This window comes from Pisolithus orientalis, assembly GCF_024613125.1.
Source record: "Pisolithus orientalis strain OTSU chromosome Unknown F5J12scaffold_1, whole genome shotgun sequence".
NCBI classification, from domain to species: Eukaryota; Fungi; Basidiomycota; class Agaricomycetes; order Boletales; family Pisolithaceae; genus Pisolithus; species Pisolithus orientalis.
In genome coordinates, this window is record NW_026260782.1 from 532264 (window position 1) to 548309 (window position 16046).

At 50.9% G+C, this 16046-nt stretch overlaps 8 protein-coding genes across 8 annotated transcripts; 5 read left to right on the plus strand and 3 right to left on the minus strand.

The window, feature by feature from the left end:
- Positions 1 to 448: 448 nt before the first annotated feature.
- On the minus strand, positions 449 to 2438 carry F5J12DRAFT_790382 (uncharacterized protein). The gene is made up of 6 exons (XM_051743828.1): positions 1955 to 2438; positions 1817 to 1905; positions 1730 to 1762; positions 1562 to 1673; positions 1340 to 1508; positions 449 to 1287 (listed from the first exon to the last, which is right to left on the minus strand). Exons 1-6 carry the CDS (start codon positions 2058 to 2060, stop codon positions 684 to 686), a joined length of 1113 nt encoding a protein of 370 aa, XP_051605445.1. The 5' UTR covers positions 2061 to 2438; the 3' UTR covers positions 449 to 683.
- A 166-nt stretch (positions 2439 to 2604) lies between these two features.
- F5J12DRAFT_790389 (DUF55-domain-containing protein) lies at positions 2605 to 3982 on the plus strand. Its single transcript, XM_051743829.1, has 9 exons — positions 2605 to 2627; positions 2681 to 2782; positions 2832 to 2865; positions 2936 to 2955; positions 3014 to 3038; positions 3094 to 3109; positions 3162 to 3183; positions 3234 to 3402; positions 3461 to 3982. Exons 2-9 carry the CDS (start codon positions 2756 to 2758, stop codon positions 3790 to 3792), a joined length of 645 nt encoding a protein of 214 aa, XP_051605446.1. The 5' UTR covers positions 2605 to 2627; positions 2681 to 2755; the 3' UTR covers positions 3793 to 3982.
- F5J12DRAFT_7781 (uncharacterized protein) lies at positions 3871 to 5512 on the plus strand. The gene is made up of 3 exons (XM_051742311.1): positions 3871 to 4575; positions 4637 to 4986; positions 5054 to 5512. Exons 1-3 carry the CDS (start codon positions 4226 to 4228, stop codon positions 5419 to 5421), a joined length of 1068 nt encoding a protein of 355 aa, XP_051605447.1. The 5' UTR covers positions 3871 to 4225; the 3' UTR covers positions 5422 to 5512.
- A 666-nt stretch (positions 5513 to 6178) lies between these two features.
- F5J12DRAFT_901902 (PLC-like phosphodiesterase) lies at positions 6179 to 7624 on the plus strand (the record flags this gene model as incomplete). The annotated part of the gene is made up of 10 exons (XM_051748230.1): positions 6179 to 6200; positions 6259 to 6278; positions 6330 to 6408; positions 6457 to 6504; positions 6572 to 6598; positions 6659 to 6774; positions 6828 to 7126; positions 7191 to 7266; positions 7318 to 7393; positions 7443 to 7624. 10 exons carry the CDS (start codon positions 6179 to 6181, stop codon positions 7622 to 7624), a joined length of 945 nt encoding a protein of 314 aa, XP_051605448.1.
- Positions 7625 to 8039: 415 nt separating this feature from the next.
- F5J12DRAFT_790426 (uncharacterized protein) lies at positions 8040 to 10259 on the plus strand. Its single transcript, XM_051743830.1, has one exon. The coding sequence runs from the start codon at positions 8165 to 8167 to the stop codon at positions 10052 to 10054; it is 1890 nt and encodes a 629-aa protein (XP_051605449.1). The 5' UTR covers positions 8040 to 8164; the 3' UTR covers positions 10055 to 10259.
- On the minus strand, positions 10226 to 11635 carry F5J12DRAFT_7941 (uncharacterized protein). The gene is made up of 2 exons (XM_051744000.1): positions 11478 to 11635; positions 10226 to 11422 (listed from the first exon to the last, which is right to left on the minus strand). The coding sequence occupies exon 2, from the start codon at positions 11372 to 11374 to the stop codon at positions 10397 to 10399; it is 978 nt and encodes a 325-aa protein (XP_051605450.1). The 5' UTR covers positions 11375 to 11422; positions 11478 to 11635; the 3' UTR covers positions 10226 to 10396.
- Positions 11636 to 12100: 465 nt separating this feature from the next.
- On the minus strand, positions 12101 to 12762 carry F5J12DRAFT_711610 (the record flags this gene model as incomplete). Its single annotated transcript, XM_051740716.1, has 5 exons — positions 12101 to 12129; positions 12190 to 12277; positions 12331 to 12397; positions 12454 to 12653; positions 12700 to 12762. The coding sequence occupies 5 exons, from the start codon at positions 12760 to 12762 to the stop codon at positions 12101 to 12103; spliced, it is 447 nt and encodes a 148-aa protein (XP_051605451.1).
- Positions 12763 to 13759: 997 nt separating this feature from the next.
- Positions 13760 to 16029, plus strand: F5J12DRAFT_790439 (uncharacterized protein; the record flags this gene model as incomplete). Its single annotated transcript, XM_051743831.1, has 3 exons — positions 13760 to 14091; positions 14147 to 14260; positions 14315 to 16029. Coding segments are annotated over exons 1-3 (1834 nt in total), but the record flags the coding sequence as incomplete, so codon positions are not given.
- Between the last annotated feature and the right edge of the window lie 17 nt (positions 16030 to 16046).

A 16046-nucleotide genomic window follows, 5' to 3' on the forward strand; every position in this document is an offset into this window, starting at 1 on the left:
AAGCACATGACCGCGTTTAATAGCAATTCCTATCACACCGGTACAATACAGGACTGCATCTAGTTGGACTAGGTCGTCAGGCGACGTTGCAACGTTAAGTGCTTGAGCGATTATCATCAGTACGATATGTCCCAAAGCTACTAACGGCGCACGAGAGACTCGAGAGCTTATACAACTGATTTGTTGAGAACGTGAGGGAACGAGGCAGAGGCAACGCGTTCCTTCCCTGATATTTCCACACTCGTGATGGTAGTGAAGGCACCGTTTACATGGGTTCAGATACAGTAACGAGATCACACAGCCACGGAGCCATGGATGATCGACAGGATGCAACACTGATACCTGCGCAGAGGATCATTGTTCGATATTTTGAGCAACAACTTATGGTGCTATTAAAGGTGACCGTAGTCAGTTCATCCGAATCTCTCGTAGGGGAACTGATCCAACTGGATGTCCACAACGCTGACTACTTCTTGGGGTTGGACAAGCTGGTGGTGGCTAACAGTAAAAACATATACCTGAGATTTCATTAATAGGAGGCAGTATACAGGAGACCCTAGGCTACGAACTAGAAACAGAGAGATACAAGTAACAAAGGGCTGCATGTCAAGTAAAGGGAGGATACATATAACAGTAACCAGGAACATCCAAACAACGCTAAAGCGTTTGAAATCGGTCACAGCTTAAACATGTTCTACACTCGCTAAGAGACCAGCACGGCCAGCAGCACCGATACCTTCCCCGGTTTCGTCACGGAGGGTGCCTGAGCCAGAGGCAATCTGATTTGACCCCCCTCCCAGCTGGCCCATGATGTCACTCTGGAGTTGCATGGGAACAAACACGACCTTCGAATTAGCGCTCCGCGCCATCTGCTGGAGGGCTTCAAGTTGACGAATTTGCATAGCAGCTGGTGAGGCGAGAATATCGGCAGCTTGACGCATGAGACGAGCCGCATCGACTTCGGCACGAGCAGCAATGACCTTGGATTCACCAATGCGCTTCTGTTGGGCGGCAGAAGAAAGAGAGGTAGCGACCTCTGGGCTAAAGAGGATATCCTTGATGAGAATGCCTTCGATGGCGACACCCCACTTGTCGGCAACATCGCCCACGATCTCTGCTATTTCAAATGCGATTGCGTCCCGTTCCGTGACAATGCTCTGCACAGCACGGGCGCCTACAACGTGCCGCAAAGTAGTCTGAGCGCGTTCGATCAGCGCTTGACGGAGATCACTGATGCCAAAAGCAGCACGATACGGGTTCGTAATCTGAAAATATATGACGGAATCACTGTTGTGACGTCAGTGACCCGTTTAGACCGCCGTTCGAGCTGAAAGCTTACATCTCGACGTTAACGTTGTCACGAGTGATGACCGTTTGTCTTCCAATGGAAATTATTTGGATCTTGACGTCCACTACGCGCAGGCTCTCCGTACAAACATTGACCTGTACAAGGCCAGGATCGACGGACTTGTAGAATTGTCCAAAACGTGTGACCAAGCCCACCGAGCCTAATCATATTTTGAGAACGGGGTTGTAGAACGCATGCGGACTGGATAGATACCTTGCTGAACATTACGGAACGGGTTGGGGCATGGGCAACAAGGTATCGCTCCGAGAAATCCTACGACGGTGCCCAGCCCATTAAGGAGCGACCCGTATGCCCCATGCTTCACCTACATAAACGTGAATATCACAAAATCCGAAGTATCTGCACCTAAAATGATCTCACTTGACCAGTGCCAAGATCTTGAGCATACGAAGGCTAGAAGTGCGGTTGTCAAGACACCATTGAATTTGAGCTACCACGCCTGCATACCTGCAACTCGCTGGCCCTCAAAGGCTGCACAGTTATCAGGTGTGCGTCCCCATGCATGCCCGCACGCTTGGCTGGTACATCGTCTGTCACTATACATGTTTCCTGGATGCATCTACGGGAGTGGCGGAGATGACTTACCATGTGGCGCATTGTGGTCTACGACGTTCCCATGAGATGATCCAGAGCCACCGGGAGAGGGCACACGGTCCTTGCGGTCGATGTCTTGAAGTCCGCTGGCTGACATGTTACGAATATGCACTAAGGAGAGGGGAAGGACGCTCAGGTTATATAAGAGGCGGAGAGCAATGAGCCTGGGTCAGCGTGACCTCCTTATGACCACTCGTCACGCGTCACGATCGTCAATGCGCAGCAACCATTGAATGGGGTTGTACAAGGCTGCACACAGGTTCACCGCCATTAATAGTAGTCGCACCGTTCGAAAAGAACTGAGAGAGTGCCTCGTTATTTTAGCCGTAGGTTCGTTGGGTGACGGAGACCGTCCTATTTCACCCGGGCGTCCACAGCAAACGTCAACGGGGACTTATCATATCGGATATGTACCGTATGCGACATGGCAGTGCTTTTCCACTGGAAATTCGACGCAGTCAGTGTTGAGCGTTGAACGTTGTCAACATATGACAGCTGGTTTCGGTTTGATGTTGTGTTGTTGAGCTTAACCGACACACCTCTTTGTGAAAGACGGCGCCTAGAAACACCAATCACCTTCATTCTTTCGGCTGCATGCAAAATGAGGTACTGGCTCATGAAAGCGGAGCCTGATTCACGCATCGTCAAGGGAAAGGACGTCAAGGTATGTGTGATGTTCTTTCAGTGCAATCGAATACAACCCGTTCCGTCTACCAGTTCAGTGTTGATGACTTTGAGGCTGTGGGGACGACAGCATGGGAAGGGGTCCGCAATTTCGAAGCAAGAAATCTGATGAAAGAAATGTCAATTGGAGACAAGGTCGGTCTGTAAGGTTCATCGCTCGACTCGGAACGTCTAGCAGGCATAGGTGTTGTTCTATCACTCAAACTGTAAGAATCCTGGTGAGGGTGCTTATCCTGACCAACAACTACCGTTTCTGATCGTAAGGTTTGGTGGCACACTATGGGTCAGGCGTTGCAGGTTTTGCGGAGGTATGCTGCGCATTTCATTTCTCTCCATCAGCGCTGATTTCCAAGTGCCGTTGCGCAGGTGTGCAAAGAAGCGTATCCAGACTGTGAGCACCTTAATCTACCTGGGCATTCCACTGACCAGTCCCGGCATCATGGCAGACACTGCGTGGGACAGGTTCGTTTATTTTTATGTGCGTCCTCCTGTATCTGAAATAGTGGGCGCACAGTTCCCACCCTTACTACGATCCAGTGAGGGGTTTTTCTTTTCAAATGTTTTCGGAGTTGTTTAAGAGTAACAGAAAACGAACAAGGAGGTACCAAAGTGGTTCATGGTAGATGTGAAGCTCCTTTCGCGCGCTCCGCACTTTGTGTCCTTATCCTTGTTGCGTCGCGTCGCTGGTGTATCGTCACATGATGCTCTGGAAGAAATTGCGTATGTGGGATCAGATGGGCTAAGAGCCATTAAAGGTCTGTTGACGAGTCTACGAGTTCGGCGATGGTGGTTTCTCAAGTGATATCCCTGCAGAAATGGCACTTCTGAATCGTGGCCGTCTGAGCGTCCAGAGGGTATCTGAAGCATGTTGGAGCGTCATTGAAGAGATGGCCAAAAGAGGTGGTTGGGAAGATGTGTCCTCTTCTCACAAGGCCAAGGCAAAGTTTACTAAAAGTGACCACACCAGGAAAACGGCGGAAAAGGACGCACGAGAAGATGTTAAGGATGGAATTAGGGGGAGTACTGAATCAAATGTGCCTGGATTGGGAAGCCCTGGTGTAACGAGTGGGAGGAGAGGACGCAAAAGGAAAGAATCGGATGGAGATGCGATCAACGCTCGTCGCAAATCCGCGAGAACGAAGTAGGACGGTGTTCACGCCCTATTTGCAAAATCACCAACTTATTGGTAGTCATGTGTTGTCCTTGTGACCGTTTCTGTTCCACCTTCGACGGTCGGCTCTTCTGGAATGAATTCCACGAAATGGTTATGTAAAGGTCCCTGGATCATATGATAGAATCCGTGCATTCGAAGTCATTGGGGAGGACGATCGTCGTCTTGAGCCTTCAATGCCACCAGAAATTCTGGCTCTTACTACATATACTTCAGCATGTGTTGGGGCAGTTCACCTTGAGGAACAAAGAGTGAACAACATCCCTTTTCCCACCTCTCGGGCTTTCAGCCGAACAGCCATTCTCTTCCGCGACTCACCTGGCTGCGCGTTCGCTGGTGTGAGCGTGGAGACCCTCTTGGTTGGACCAAATTTTCTGTTAATCGTTGTCATCAGCTTATAGATCGCAATGTGCAATTTCGCATGTATCGTGAAACCTCTGGCTTACATATCACTTCCATTCATCATCCTCCGATCCATTGCTTCCAACTCTCCGACTGGTCGTTATTACTGGAGGCTGACCGTTTTTCTCGGAACGTTGGTGGTGGCATCCACATGGGGCGTCGTAGTTGCCGTTGGCATGACCTTGATCGGTCGCCGAAACGATGTCAACTACATCGTCGCGCGCACTTTCTATGCCGTTGCTAGCTATGCACTTGACATCACCGTGGAGGTAGAAGGGGAGGAACATTTGCAAACCCGGCCTGCCGTTATGGTGGCCAACCACCAGAGCATGCTTGATATTTTATATTTGGGAAGGTCAGTATCTTTAGTCCATCTTCTATCTGGTCTGCTTGGCGCCTAATTTACTTTCATACAGGATGTTTCCCCAGAAAGCAGCCATCATGGCAAAGAGGGAGCTACAATGGACTCCACTGGGTCCTTGGATGTTCATGTCCGGTGCTGTATTTATCGACCGTGGCAATAGCTCCAAGGCTCGTGCGTCGCTGGAGGCTGCAGGGGAGAAGATCAAGTCCAAGCGCATTTCACTCATGATGTACCCCGAAGGTACACGACATTGTCAAGAAGAGCCTTCCCTTCTTCCCTTCAAGAAGGGAGCATTTCACATGGCGGCCCAGGCTGGGATACCGATAATACCCGTTGTCTGCGAAAATTATTGGAGGATATACCATAAGGGTGTCTTCGATACAGGGACCATCAAGCTGAGAGGTATGTTATCGTTATGAATCCGCCTCTATTGCCGCTCAACGTTATCACCATCGCCTTTTGGAAACAGTTCTCCCACCAATATCAACCGTTGGTTTGACCGTGGCAGATGTTTCTGAACTTGCGGCTCGTGTACGGGATCAGATGCTGGATACTTTACGTGAAATCTCAGCTAAGGTGACGGTAGCACAAGAATCAGATGAGATCCAACAACCTACGCCGGAACTCAAGCCTTCCTTGGCAAAAGAAGAGGATATACCGATAGAAACCAACAAAGTTCTGCCATCCGTGTTGGAGACGCCGAGCGAGGGGACAAGCGAAACCAGTGAAGTTGTCAAAGTCGCAAGGAGTTTGAGATTGGATGGTAGCGTGAGCGAGTACGGGGGGGAAACGGACGATGAAGGCAATGTCCTAGTTGGGCGACGGGACAATTCGTAACGGGATTTTGATTATGTAGCGTACGGCGCGATTTAGCAATAGTATTATGTACATGCATGCCTGGAATGCTGTTAGACAGATACCCCTCTCCCCCGCAACCTTGGTTATTACGCTTGTATCCTCTTTTGGGAGGAAAATTTGTCGCTACGACTAATATCCCCGTTCACGTCGCACCTGCAAGTTATTGCAACCACTTCGGCTTCTCTTGAGTGTTTCTCCGTTTGACAATAATTCGCCAGCGAAGCAAGTTGGTAATTTTATGAACCATATTGACTGATTTGTTTTTTCGGGGTTCGGAACGCAGGATCCTTGAGGGGCATGCATCCTGTAAGAGGGTCAGCTACTTCCTAAATCCCCTCTCAGTGATACGGTTGCGTCAAAAGCCAGCAGTACTGAAGAAGATCTGCTCTCCAGCGCCTCGGGAAGCATAAACACTGATTATCGGAACTCAGGAAAGCCATCGTGTTTATATACTCCGGAGTCTGGAGCTGGAGGTCCGTAGGTCTCCTTGCTGTTACGCTTGTCTCGGCGGGTCGGCAGGACGGGGTTGATTTAAAAGATCTGTATCGCCTTCCACCGTGGGGGGTTTCTTTTTTTTGTTGTTGTTGCTTCCTCGCGCTCCGATTAACGGATTATTATATAGTCACTCGGCTAGGCTGGTATATAAGGCCTGTTCTCCTTCAACCCCTTGGCATCCCACCCCCACTCCGTCTCTTACATACCACCGACATTTAATCAATCCTAATTTTCACCCCTCATGGCTGCAAGAATCTTGCCAGGTAAGAATCGGATCTATTCCGTCGTTATTCCATGACTCACATCACCTCTGTCCTACAGAATGCTGGGGTCACCGAGGGGTACGTGCTGAGCGATTTCCATCATCGCAAACGCCACATGCTATCATTCAGGCCTCTGCAACATTTCCTGAGAATACGCTCGCTAGCTTTGAAGCCGCCATCCGCGATGGGGCCGAGGGCATCGAGAGCGGTACTTCATAACCTTACCCATGATCCTTCTCCGTAACCTGTATCTCAGACGTGCACGTCTCTTTGGATGACGTTGTTGTAATGTTTCACGATCCAGGTAGGCTCATTGGTGCATTCGGGTTTCCCAAATTGGTAACTAAACGAATGTGTGTGCTCCTCATTAGCTCTGGAAAGAACCACCGGTTGCAAAGGTAAGAGTAACCTCCTTTGGTCATGCACGTTCGTGCTCTAAAACGGTTTGTCGTCATTAGGTTTGATTAGGGAGCGGAAATGGTACGGCGATGATGGGATGGAGCGCCTCCTCACGATCAAGGAACCACGGCAGTCCATTCCCACTTTCGCAGAAACTGTCGCCCTGCTGATGAAGGTAAACACACTATGATTATCACTTGCACGTCCACCGATTGCCTTTGTCATTAGCCAGAGAACCAACACGTCAAATTCAATGTTGACGTCAAGGTTCAAAATGATCCGGACCGTTTGTTTTTACTTATGCATGATATTATCTCGGTGCAGCCCGACTGGGAAACTAAACTTGCCCCTCGTATCCTGCTTGGCCTTTGGCACCCGCGGTTTGTTGCCTTTGCGAAAGCGAGGCTGCCTTATTGTCGGCGGTCTCATATTGGCGTCAGCACTGCTCTTGCTCGCAAGTATTTCTGGAATGACGTGGAGGTTTTCTCCATGTCGTTTGCATCGCTAGCAAGTGCGGACGGCTCCGGGTACGTCTCCACATCTTTCCAGTGCCTTCCAGACTTCCAAATATATTCTGCATATCATATTCAGATTCCGCGAAGAATGTAAGGCCGCGGGCAAGCGACTTATGGTATGGACTGTCAACAAACCGGAGCACATGATGGAAGTGAGTGATTCTGCGGGACTTTGGGGACACTGATAGCTCATTGACTGTCAGGCTGTTCGATGGGGTGTTGATGTTGTTATTACTGATGTCACGCAGAAATGGCTGGAACTTCGAGGAGCGCTACAAGGTACGCGAACTTGACACCAGTTCCAGCAACATTGCTGACTGTGCTGCAGTCGACTACGATACCATGCTTTCTCGGTACGGCCGGCTTTTCCTCTGGACGACGTGGCAGTTCTACTTCCCAGTCACATCATCTTGGGAAAGACTCACGAGGATGTACCTCGAAAGTGCTGCAGGCCCTTTCGACCATTTTGTGCTCCCTGAGCCAACAACTATAACTTCGAGAATTGCGTAGACGGAAATTGGAAGGTATCTAGAAGGGTGGTGATGTCGAAGTTCTTCTCATGCCATCTTGACACGTTGGAAACTTGGGAAAGGAATACTAGTATTACTTTGGATATAGACTTTCACGTCTTGGTACAATGGTTGGCTCGCGTACATGAATAAGCCTTGCTGAATTGGATTGAAGTGTGCCTGTGAGTGGTTTCCTATCGTCGGTGAGCACCTTCTGCTTCAGTGGCTACCTGGAGGAAAATCTATGGAATCTCTCTCCACACCAATCTTGGAGGTGGCCGAAATCCTGTGACACTGCATTCGAAGATAATTTTATAGATATTACTGTACAGGTCCCGACAGTTCTAATACGTAACACGACATGATGATGCTTGCTTAGTCAGCCAGGCCGTGGATCAACCGGCTGCACGGTTCTCCATCCGACCATCAATCTCTCTTCTAAACGCTAGCCAGCATGTAAGTGACCACTGACTTGGCACGCAGTGGCACCCATCTCATCTGTCGCATTCTCGCGTTCTCTTCTCAGCTGCTGCTAACCTGGATGAACACCTACCACAACCCTCACCTACCACCCCGTAAATCGCACCGCAAGCGCTTTTCTGTCTCGAGATTGTCCTCCGAAACAGTCCAGACACTACCGGAATACTCCTCCCCGCCTCGTTGGGCTCTCCCAGTTAAGCCTTTCCTGTTAGAGGAGGAAGAATCCGACAGGCCACCGGATTATCCCAGTGCAATAGACGATGCAGACGCAGATACGGAGGAGGATTGCGACCATTCCAGCATGCCCTCGAAGCGTCGGTCACCATCACACATTCGCAGGCGAAAACGTGTCCTGCCACCACGTCCGCCGGCGGACCCTTTCCTCGACACTCTACTGGAGCGCAGCGTGCATGCGCTCGAGTTGTCCAACGCGTTACTGCAGAGTTCCATGTCCACGCAGACAAGCTTGTCCACACTCCTTTCCCCTGCGGAAACCGAGCCAGACCGTACCTTGGAAGTGCGTGCGCGAAACTTATCCACACGCATTAGAGTCAACAGCGGGTTACATGCAACGTGGATGGACCACCTGGAGGAAATATCTCAAGACGTAGATAAGCTATTGGACGATAGTGTCTCATCTGATGACGAAGGTGCGGTGAGCCGCAGTCTTCCGACATCCACAGCGTCACGATTACGCCATCGAAGTAAACCGTCGCTTTTGGAGCTCAATGGAGCATCTTCTAGTACTTCACAGCTACAGTATTCACTTCCGGCGCGCGATAGTCTTATTGCACCCGCACCAAGGGCGCTGACTCAGTACGTTGAGTCATCGACTGACCCCGAAGTTATAATACTTCCATCCACGCTTGGTGTTCGCTCTTTTCCATCCACGCACTCTGCTAACTTGCGAAACCATTTACCCGATTCCACCCCACACACAATTCCCTCCCAGTCTTCCAGCTCCCCCTCCGAAATATCAGGTACCGCGTTATCAGCTTACCGTCTCCTTACAAAATTTGTGAAACGGCCCGAAGTTCCCTCCGAAGCTTCCTCTCGACTATTTGGCTTGCCTTCGAGGCGCGGGTCCACCGGTACTTCAAGTACAGAAAGGGGATCAGCGGTATCTTCGCCATCCTCCGTGCGAACAATACGATCGTCTCCTGGTGGCCGCTGTCGGCCGAGAACCCGAGCATCTACTCTTCGATCTCGTTCCGTGACGCCAATACGACGAGCGCCGCTGGCCCTGCGATCCACAACACCCCCGGTAGAGGTGCTGTCGGTGTCGTCCTCGGAGTCTACCACGTCTTCCGATCATCCCACCGGATATCGTGCAATGCAATCTCTGCGCAAAATTCTGGAAAAGCAACCATCATCCGTTTCCGTGGATGACGACTGTCGAAAGAGGGGGAACCACCACCGTACACGGAGTTTCCAGCCTGTGACACCTCCCCCTCCGCCAGTCTCAGCCGCGTCAAATGCTACGGCGTCTGTGTCGCGTCTGTTCACGAAAGGTCGGCACTCTCTGTCCACACGGCCTCCATCCCCTCCCGCGCATTCTTCTCTGAAAGTGCACTCCGTTCCCCCAACACCAGCACCATCTCCGAGCTCCGTCAGCTTGGTGGACTTACTCGGAAATGGCGTAGCCAAAGCGTTTGGAAGTGGCCCATCGTCAGGTACAAATACGCCGAAGCGCATCAGCTTTGCAGAGCTTCCTGAGTCTTACTCTAGCTTGCGGCCCAGTAGCTCGAAACTTCGGGATAAGAAGGGCAAGAAGAAGTCCAAATTAGAACCCGGGAGGGTGACAGAGGGAGAAAGTTCTGGCTGGTTTCACACTTGGCTGGGTGTTGGACCGTCCCCTTGGAGATCTCAAGAAGAGAGGATCGAGGAGCGGATGACAAGGGGTTGGGGAGCCAGGCCCGGGTATGGAACGATAGACGACTGGGCCGTCTAGAGCTTTGGCGTTCAAGGACTTCTGATTGGATCACGTAAGTTATACGGATACATGTGGGCTGTACTGATTTATTTGGCATTCACGATATGCTCATGCTTGTCATTATGTTTTATACCTCACCTTCAAATACCTATCGCTAACCAGCTATGATGTATTCTGCAACCTGATTCTGCTTGTTGGATGTAGTGTATCGCTTAACGAAAGAACAGGCATAGTTTGCATAAGATGTGGTAAATACATGTGAGATGCATAGGGGCCATAATCGAGCATAGATTTTACAAACAATGTCCGTAACGCACATCCCGCTGAACGAGTGCTTCATGTGAATGCTTGTCTGAATCGCTACAGGTATTTGAATCCGAGAGCGACAACGAGGCCGCCCACGAGACTAGCAATCATAACTTCGAAAATCCCATTCCGCTTGGCCATTTGCTCGTCGAAAACCAGGGTCCCTGGCATGCCTCGTTGCTGGCAATCGAGAGCATACCTGAGGTCGTCCTCACGGTCACTAACGAGGACCCACACCGTGCCATTTGCTTTCTCCCGTGGAAGCTTGGCAGTACCCGGGTAGCTAGGCGGGGCATCGATGATGCACACGTGTTTGCCTTCCTCCTCGGCGGCACGCGCTACTTCGGATATGTCCCCGCGGCGAGTGCGGAAAACTTTGAACAGGGGAGTACTGGCACGAAGAACGCCAGAGAGGTTGTCACTGGAATCAGATTGCGACCACGGGCTCCAGGAACGAGGTGTATCCGTAGGCATGGGGGTGAACTCGCCGGAATATTCACTCTGCGTGGATCCCAAGTCGTCGTCATTGTTATTCCCAACGCCCCCTAGGTCCTCGCGGTCGTCAGTGAGCTCTTCCTTAATCTCTTGGAGAGTAACGCTGCCGGCGAAACGACCTCCCTGAATGCTGGCTTGGTATTCGGAGTTGAGCTCAGTTGGCGTGAGGGAAGCCCTTTCTAACCCGGCGAGGCCACTGAACGGAAGATCGGGCGGCGGAGACTTCCAGTTAGGATTTTTCCAATGCCAGCTGTCCCCAGGGGGAGGCTTGAACGTCGGTGTATAAGCAGGAGGGGGGACCGGACTTGGGGAAGGGGACGGAGACACGGGAGGAGAGGGGAGTGGAGTGGAACCTAAATGGCTCCGGGTCGACAGCGATTCGGCGACACTAACCTCAGACGCAGCGCGATCCTTGTCCATGCCAGTGGTGGAAGTAGAAGAATCAGGGCATATGAATTTGCCTCTTCCTTTCCGTGTATGACCTTGCATCATCGTCCCACACTGGTGGCACTGGGGACGTTTCCTGCCGCTAGACATTCCTATCTGGATAAAGAGTGTGCCGGAAGCTGATGATCGTTTGGTCTCCTGCTCAATGATAAGCATACGAACCTTAAGGTGAAGGAGGCATTGCCTCACTTACCTGCTGCAATCCTAAACTTGGATGTCAACGGGGCGTCTGTTCAGCTGCCTCCGGATTTATATCAGTGGAGACCATCAACACTCGGGGAAGTCAACATTATTCCCGAGCGATTAAAAAAAAAAACAAGACCGTCCTGTTTGCTATGAAGGTTGAAAGGACAAGGATGTACGAGAATCAGTCAACATTCACGAAGCAGGGATCGGAAGACAAGGAGGCCTTGTAGTGTGTATCCTCGATGCCTTGTCTTCATGCATTTGTTGCTAAGTAGGCTTGTGCTTGTTGGACTTACCAAATAAGCGCCGAGGCAACACCGGAGGACAAGGTATCACCATACACCAACCCCGTATACGTAAGGCACCCTCATATGCGTGCAGCGGGCTCAATTATGTACCTTCGCGCGGTCGCAACCTGGAGTACGGTCTTTCACTGGAATATACAGATAAAGAGAATAGTACAATACATCATATGCGAGACGCGATATTGCTGATTCCACCATCATACCAAAAAAGATGCGACTGTAGCAGTGGCACGTCAGTGAACTCACGGCGTTCGCACCCCCACCGGCCGGGTACAGCCCAAGTGCACCAAGGGAATAAGCAAGGGTGATATGATATGGCGGCATCTTAAGAGTCCGAGCTGCAACCCCGGCATCCTATAGTCAAAAGTCATGATTAGTGACGAACGTCCTTCCCAGCACGAAAAGTAGACGAACCACAGTGGGCACACTCCACAACAGTTCCGGGGCGAATCTGAGCCTTCGGAACACGACAAATGCACGTTGAACCTTGGTAGTTCATGTCCTAAACTCGATTCAGCACAACGCCCTCGGTTAACGTTATGCATGGCAACGCACTCTTGTCTGGATACACCGCAAGCAACACAACTTTTCGTAGCCTGTTTTCTTCCATTTGGCAATCAAGCTGAAATTTTTGTCAGCGGACGTTACAACTGCTGTGTGAATGCTACAAGGGCTCACTTTGCATCTGCGTAGCCTTCCTTCAACAACCAGTCGTAAAGTTCCTTTGAAACAGCTTCGCGTTTGTAGTAAAGCTCATATATATACCGCGAGCGCGAATGCGAAATGCGCATGATAGGCCATAGCGACTCCGCCTTGCGTTTACCTTCGTGGGACTCATTTTCAGCGTCTCTCATCTTCTTCGCATAGTCATCGAGAATCTGCAGAAATTGAATACAGGTGTACGAGGATCAGCGAAAAACTGACGCTCTCAATATCCTCGAAACCTTCTGGGGGTCTTTTTGTCCTGCTCGTTCGTATCTTGGGCATTGTAGCTACTAGCGAACCGCAGAATTGCTGTGAAGCTCGACCTTGCTGATGTAAGTTCTCAGATTCCTTTTTTGAGCTGTATCATTTCTTCTCAGCCTTGCTCTGATCAACTATCAGCCTATCAGCACTTTAGCTACCAGAAATCAACGGCCTTTTGATCCACCTTCACATGCTTTGTTCCCAGCTGGTTCATCCGTGAAAACAAACTCGGAATGCCTGCTAAATGTCCAGCGGTGCGTCTTCGTTTACGTTTGGATAAAATCAGTTCCGGACTATTCAAATACGATTGTCGATGGGCTGCCAATCACTGCGTGGCTACTACTGGGGCTCTTCTGGTCTATACTGACAATTCCCCAGTTAGGGCTAAGGCGATACAGTCTCGCAGGTGGCCGCTCGATAAGCCCTTTTTCTTCCATGATATTCTGACGTGATAGGTGATCGATAATCTCCCAAACACGCCAACGATGCAAAGGCCATGCGCACACTGCACAGCTGTATTCTAATTTGGAGAGTCAGTGAAGATGGCTATGTATTAGCCGTCACACCGGTTTTCCGTTAAGATTCCTTGGTCTGGCGTACGCCTGTGTCTTGTGAACATTACACCGGGTTGCCATACGCCATGAACAATGCTCCACCACATCTCCATGCTGGACGCGTGCTGGAACCGAACGTCACGGCCATGGCCTTTTCCAAGCGAGGTGCTTGCGGCTTGTGGACAGCGGTGGGCTCACCAAGACGGCGAACACTCTTGCTCCACCGATCAGGGGAAAGGCGGCTATTGGATAAAGTGAGGGCCTGAGGCCCTCGTCTTTGCCTCATGTTCTGTTCTCCGTGTCGGTAGTACTCGTTGCCTTTGACTGAGTGTATCCCAGGTCCTCTGCTTGAGCTTTTCAACAAACCGCAAGTCATTCTGAAACAGCATGAGGGGTAACTCAATTGTATTCTGCGATGGAAGGAACTTGGCGGTGCTACGTAGCTCTTCCCTGTATGTGAAATTCGTTCATTGGACTACATAGCTTATGTAATGAGGTGAAAACGCGCATCGATTCCACTCAACGTGCCCGTTGAAGTGACTGAACACGCTCTCCATCGTTACAACGCTACTCCTTTTCCTTTCTGACCACATCTTTGAATGATTGTTTGCTCCAAAACTTGAGTATGCCTCTGGTCGTACCCGCTCTACGCTTGTTTCTCGTCTTCTTGAACATATACGAGACATTCAAGACCCTCAAGTTTCCACCTCCCAGACGAGGTGGACAGCCCAGCGCTCGAGCGTTGTCTCAAAGGAAAAGGGACCTTAAAGGATGCCTAGCAATTTGGGTCGTTTGGGTAGGGGCACATATTGCAATACTCATTGGATTCATGCCTCATTCCAACTCCCTAGTGCTGTTATGCAGCATATGAGAGGACTTGTGACCGAGTTTTCGGTTTTCTTGTACCCTTCCACAGCGAGATGAAGTCGGTGTTGCTGCTCTTCCTTCTTGTTACCCGTGCCAAAGTGTGTGAGATCTAAGGTCGTCTGACATGTCCCAAGAAACTGACTACGACATAGGGAGCCGAGCCCCTGTATCTACATGTCATCCGACCTTTCATCAAACCCTACTCCATAATCGTGGATCCAGCTCTTGAAATTGTACGTGATGTAGGCGATTTCCTATTCGCCCTTTCACAAGTTCCCGTGGACTACGTCCGCTCAACATGGCCACTGGCATGGCCTATTGGAGAGTCCGACACTGGTCGTGACTGCCCGCCGGAAGAGTTAGCCAATTTTACTCTTACGAGTCGCACCGTTACTATTCCACTTCCTAAAACCTACGAAGCCGTGCAAGCGCCTCGAGATAAACACTCGACTTCAGTGCGTAGCGTATCCGATAGCAAGCGGCGTTCGAATAGTCGCCAGTCGATTTACGCTTCTCGCGGACGTCACGCTAAATCTACATCTACTGCAACTCTCCCTCAGTATAGTGCTCACCCTCCGTCGCATGAACCCCCTCAGTACTCACAGACTCTACCACGTGGGAGAAATCAAAATCACTACCCTCCCGTCTCTACACACGGCAATGACCTTTTAGGTGACCCGTCTACACCTGGATTTACGCGGTCTTTATCGTATCATCCTGTACGCGAATACCAGTCGGATGAGTGGAGGGTATACCCTGCGTTCCCGTCCGCATACCCGCCAACTCCCTTGCCTGTGCTGGCGTCGCTCCCTAGCCCAGTTGCTCGATCAAAATCCGACAGCCACCACCCTCCGATACCCGAGGACACACCGGATTTTCACATGCCGCTTGAACAGCACCCCAGCTCCGTACACGACTCAAACCAAGGACATGGTGGCAACTCTGGGGTGCAAAAGCGACGTGATCGTCTCGAACCTGATAACGAATCAGCCGACGATACCGGCGATGAAGGAAGCCAGACTGATCTGAGCGAGCATTCTCGCGCTGGTGACGACAGCGATTATGATTACAACGCAACGATGAGAACACCTTATCGCTATCTCTATTCGAATGGCGTCGATCCCAGTCCTGCAGTTTCCTCTGCGAGTGTGGCGAGTCAATCCACCACTCTGTCCACTGCGGATAATGCGTCATCCTATCACGGCAGGACTTCCATGGAGTCCCTTTACTCCTCCGACTCCTCCGCCCCTAGGGAAAGCCATGCATACGTTCTGCGCTCTCGAAATGCCACCCTACGTGGGAGGCCCGCGGGTGCTCGTTTGTCCCGTGATCCCCTACAATCAAGCGCGAGCGAAACTCCGGACGAAGACAGCGAAGATAGTGGTATAGGCGTGAAACCACAACCTGTGCTGCAACCGGTGAGACGTGCTAGTCATGTGCGACCTGTTGCGAGAGCAGCAGTCACTACTCGTAATAAGACAGCCGTCGCTACTACGGCCGTGCCTATCCGCGCGAAAACTGTGACAGCTGCGTCGCGGGGACGTGGCTCAGGACGACCTACTAGCTCTAGTGTTTCTACTATTCGTGCCACTCGCAGTAGTGGAGTTCCTTACCGGGGTCGAGGGGGGGTCACGGAATTTGGGGTAGGAAGAACCACTTCCAACTCGCGGACGGGAACTGTAAGAGAGGAAGGCAGGTTGACTTGCAAACCTCTCGGACTGAGTACAGTGTTGTTGATGTCGGACCCACCGTGCCGTAAGTGATTCTCACTGTACTATATCCATCGTGTAGCACCACAGTCGTGTTATGATCTGTCCAGAGCCACTCTGATTTGTAGTCTCGAGAGAAAATTCGTTTAATGCATGCCTCTCGTTGAAGTGAATC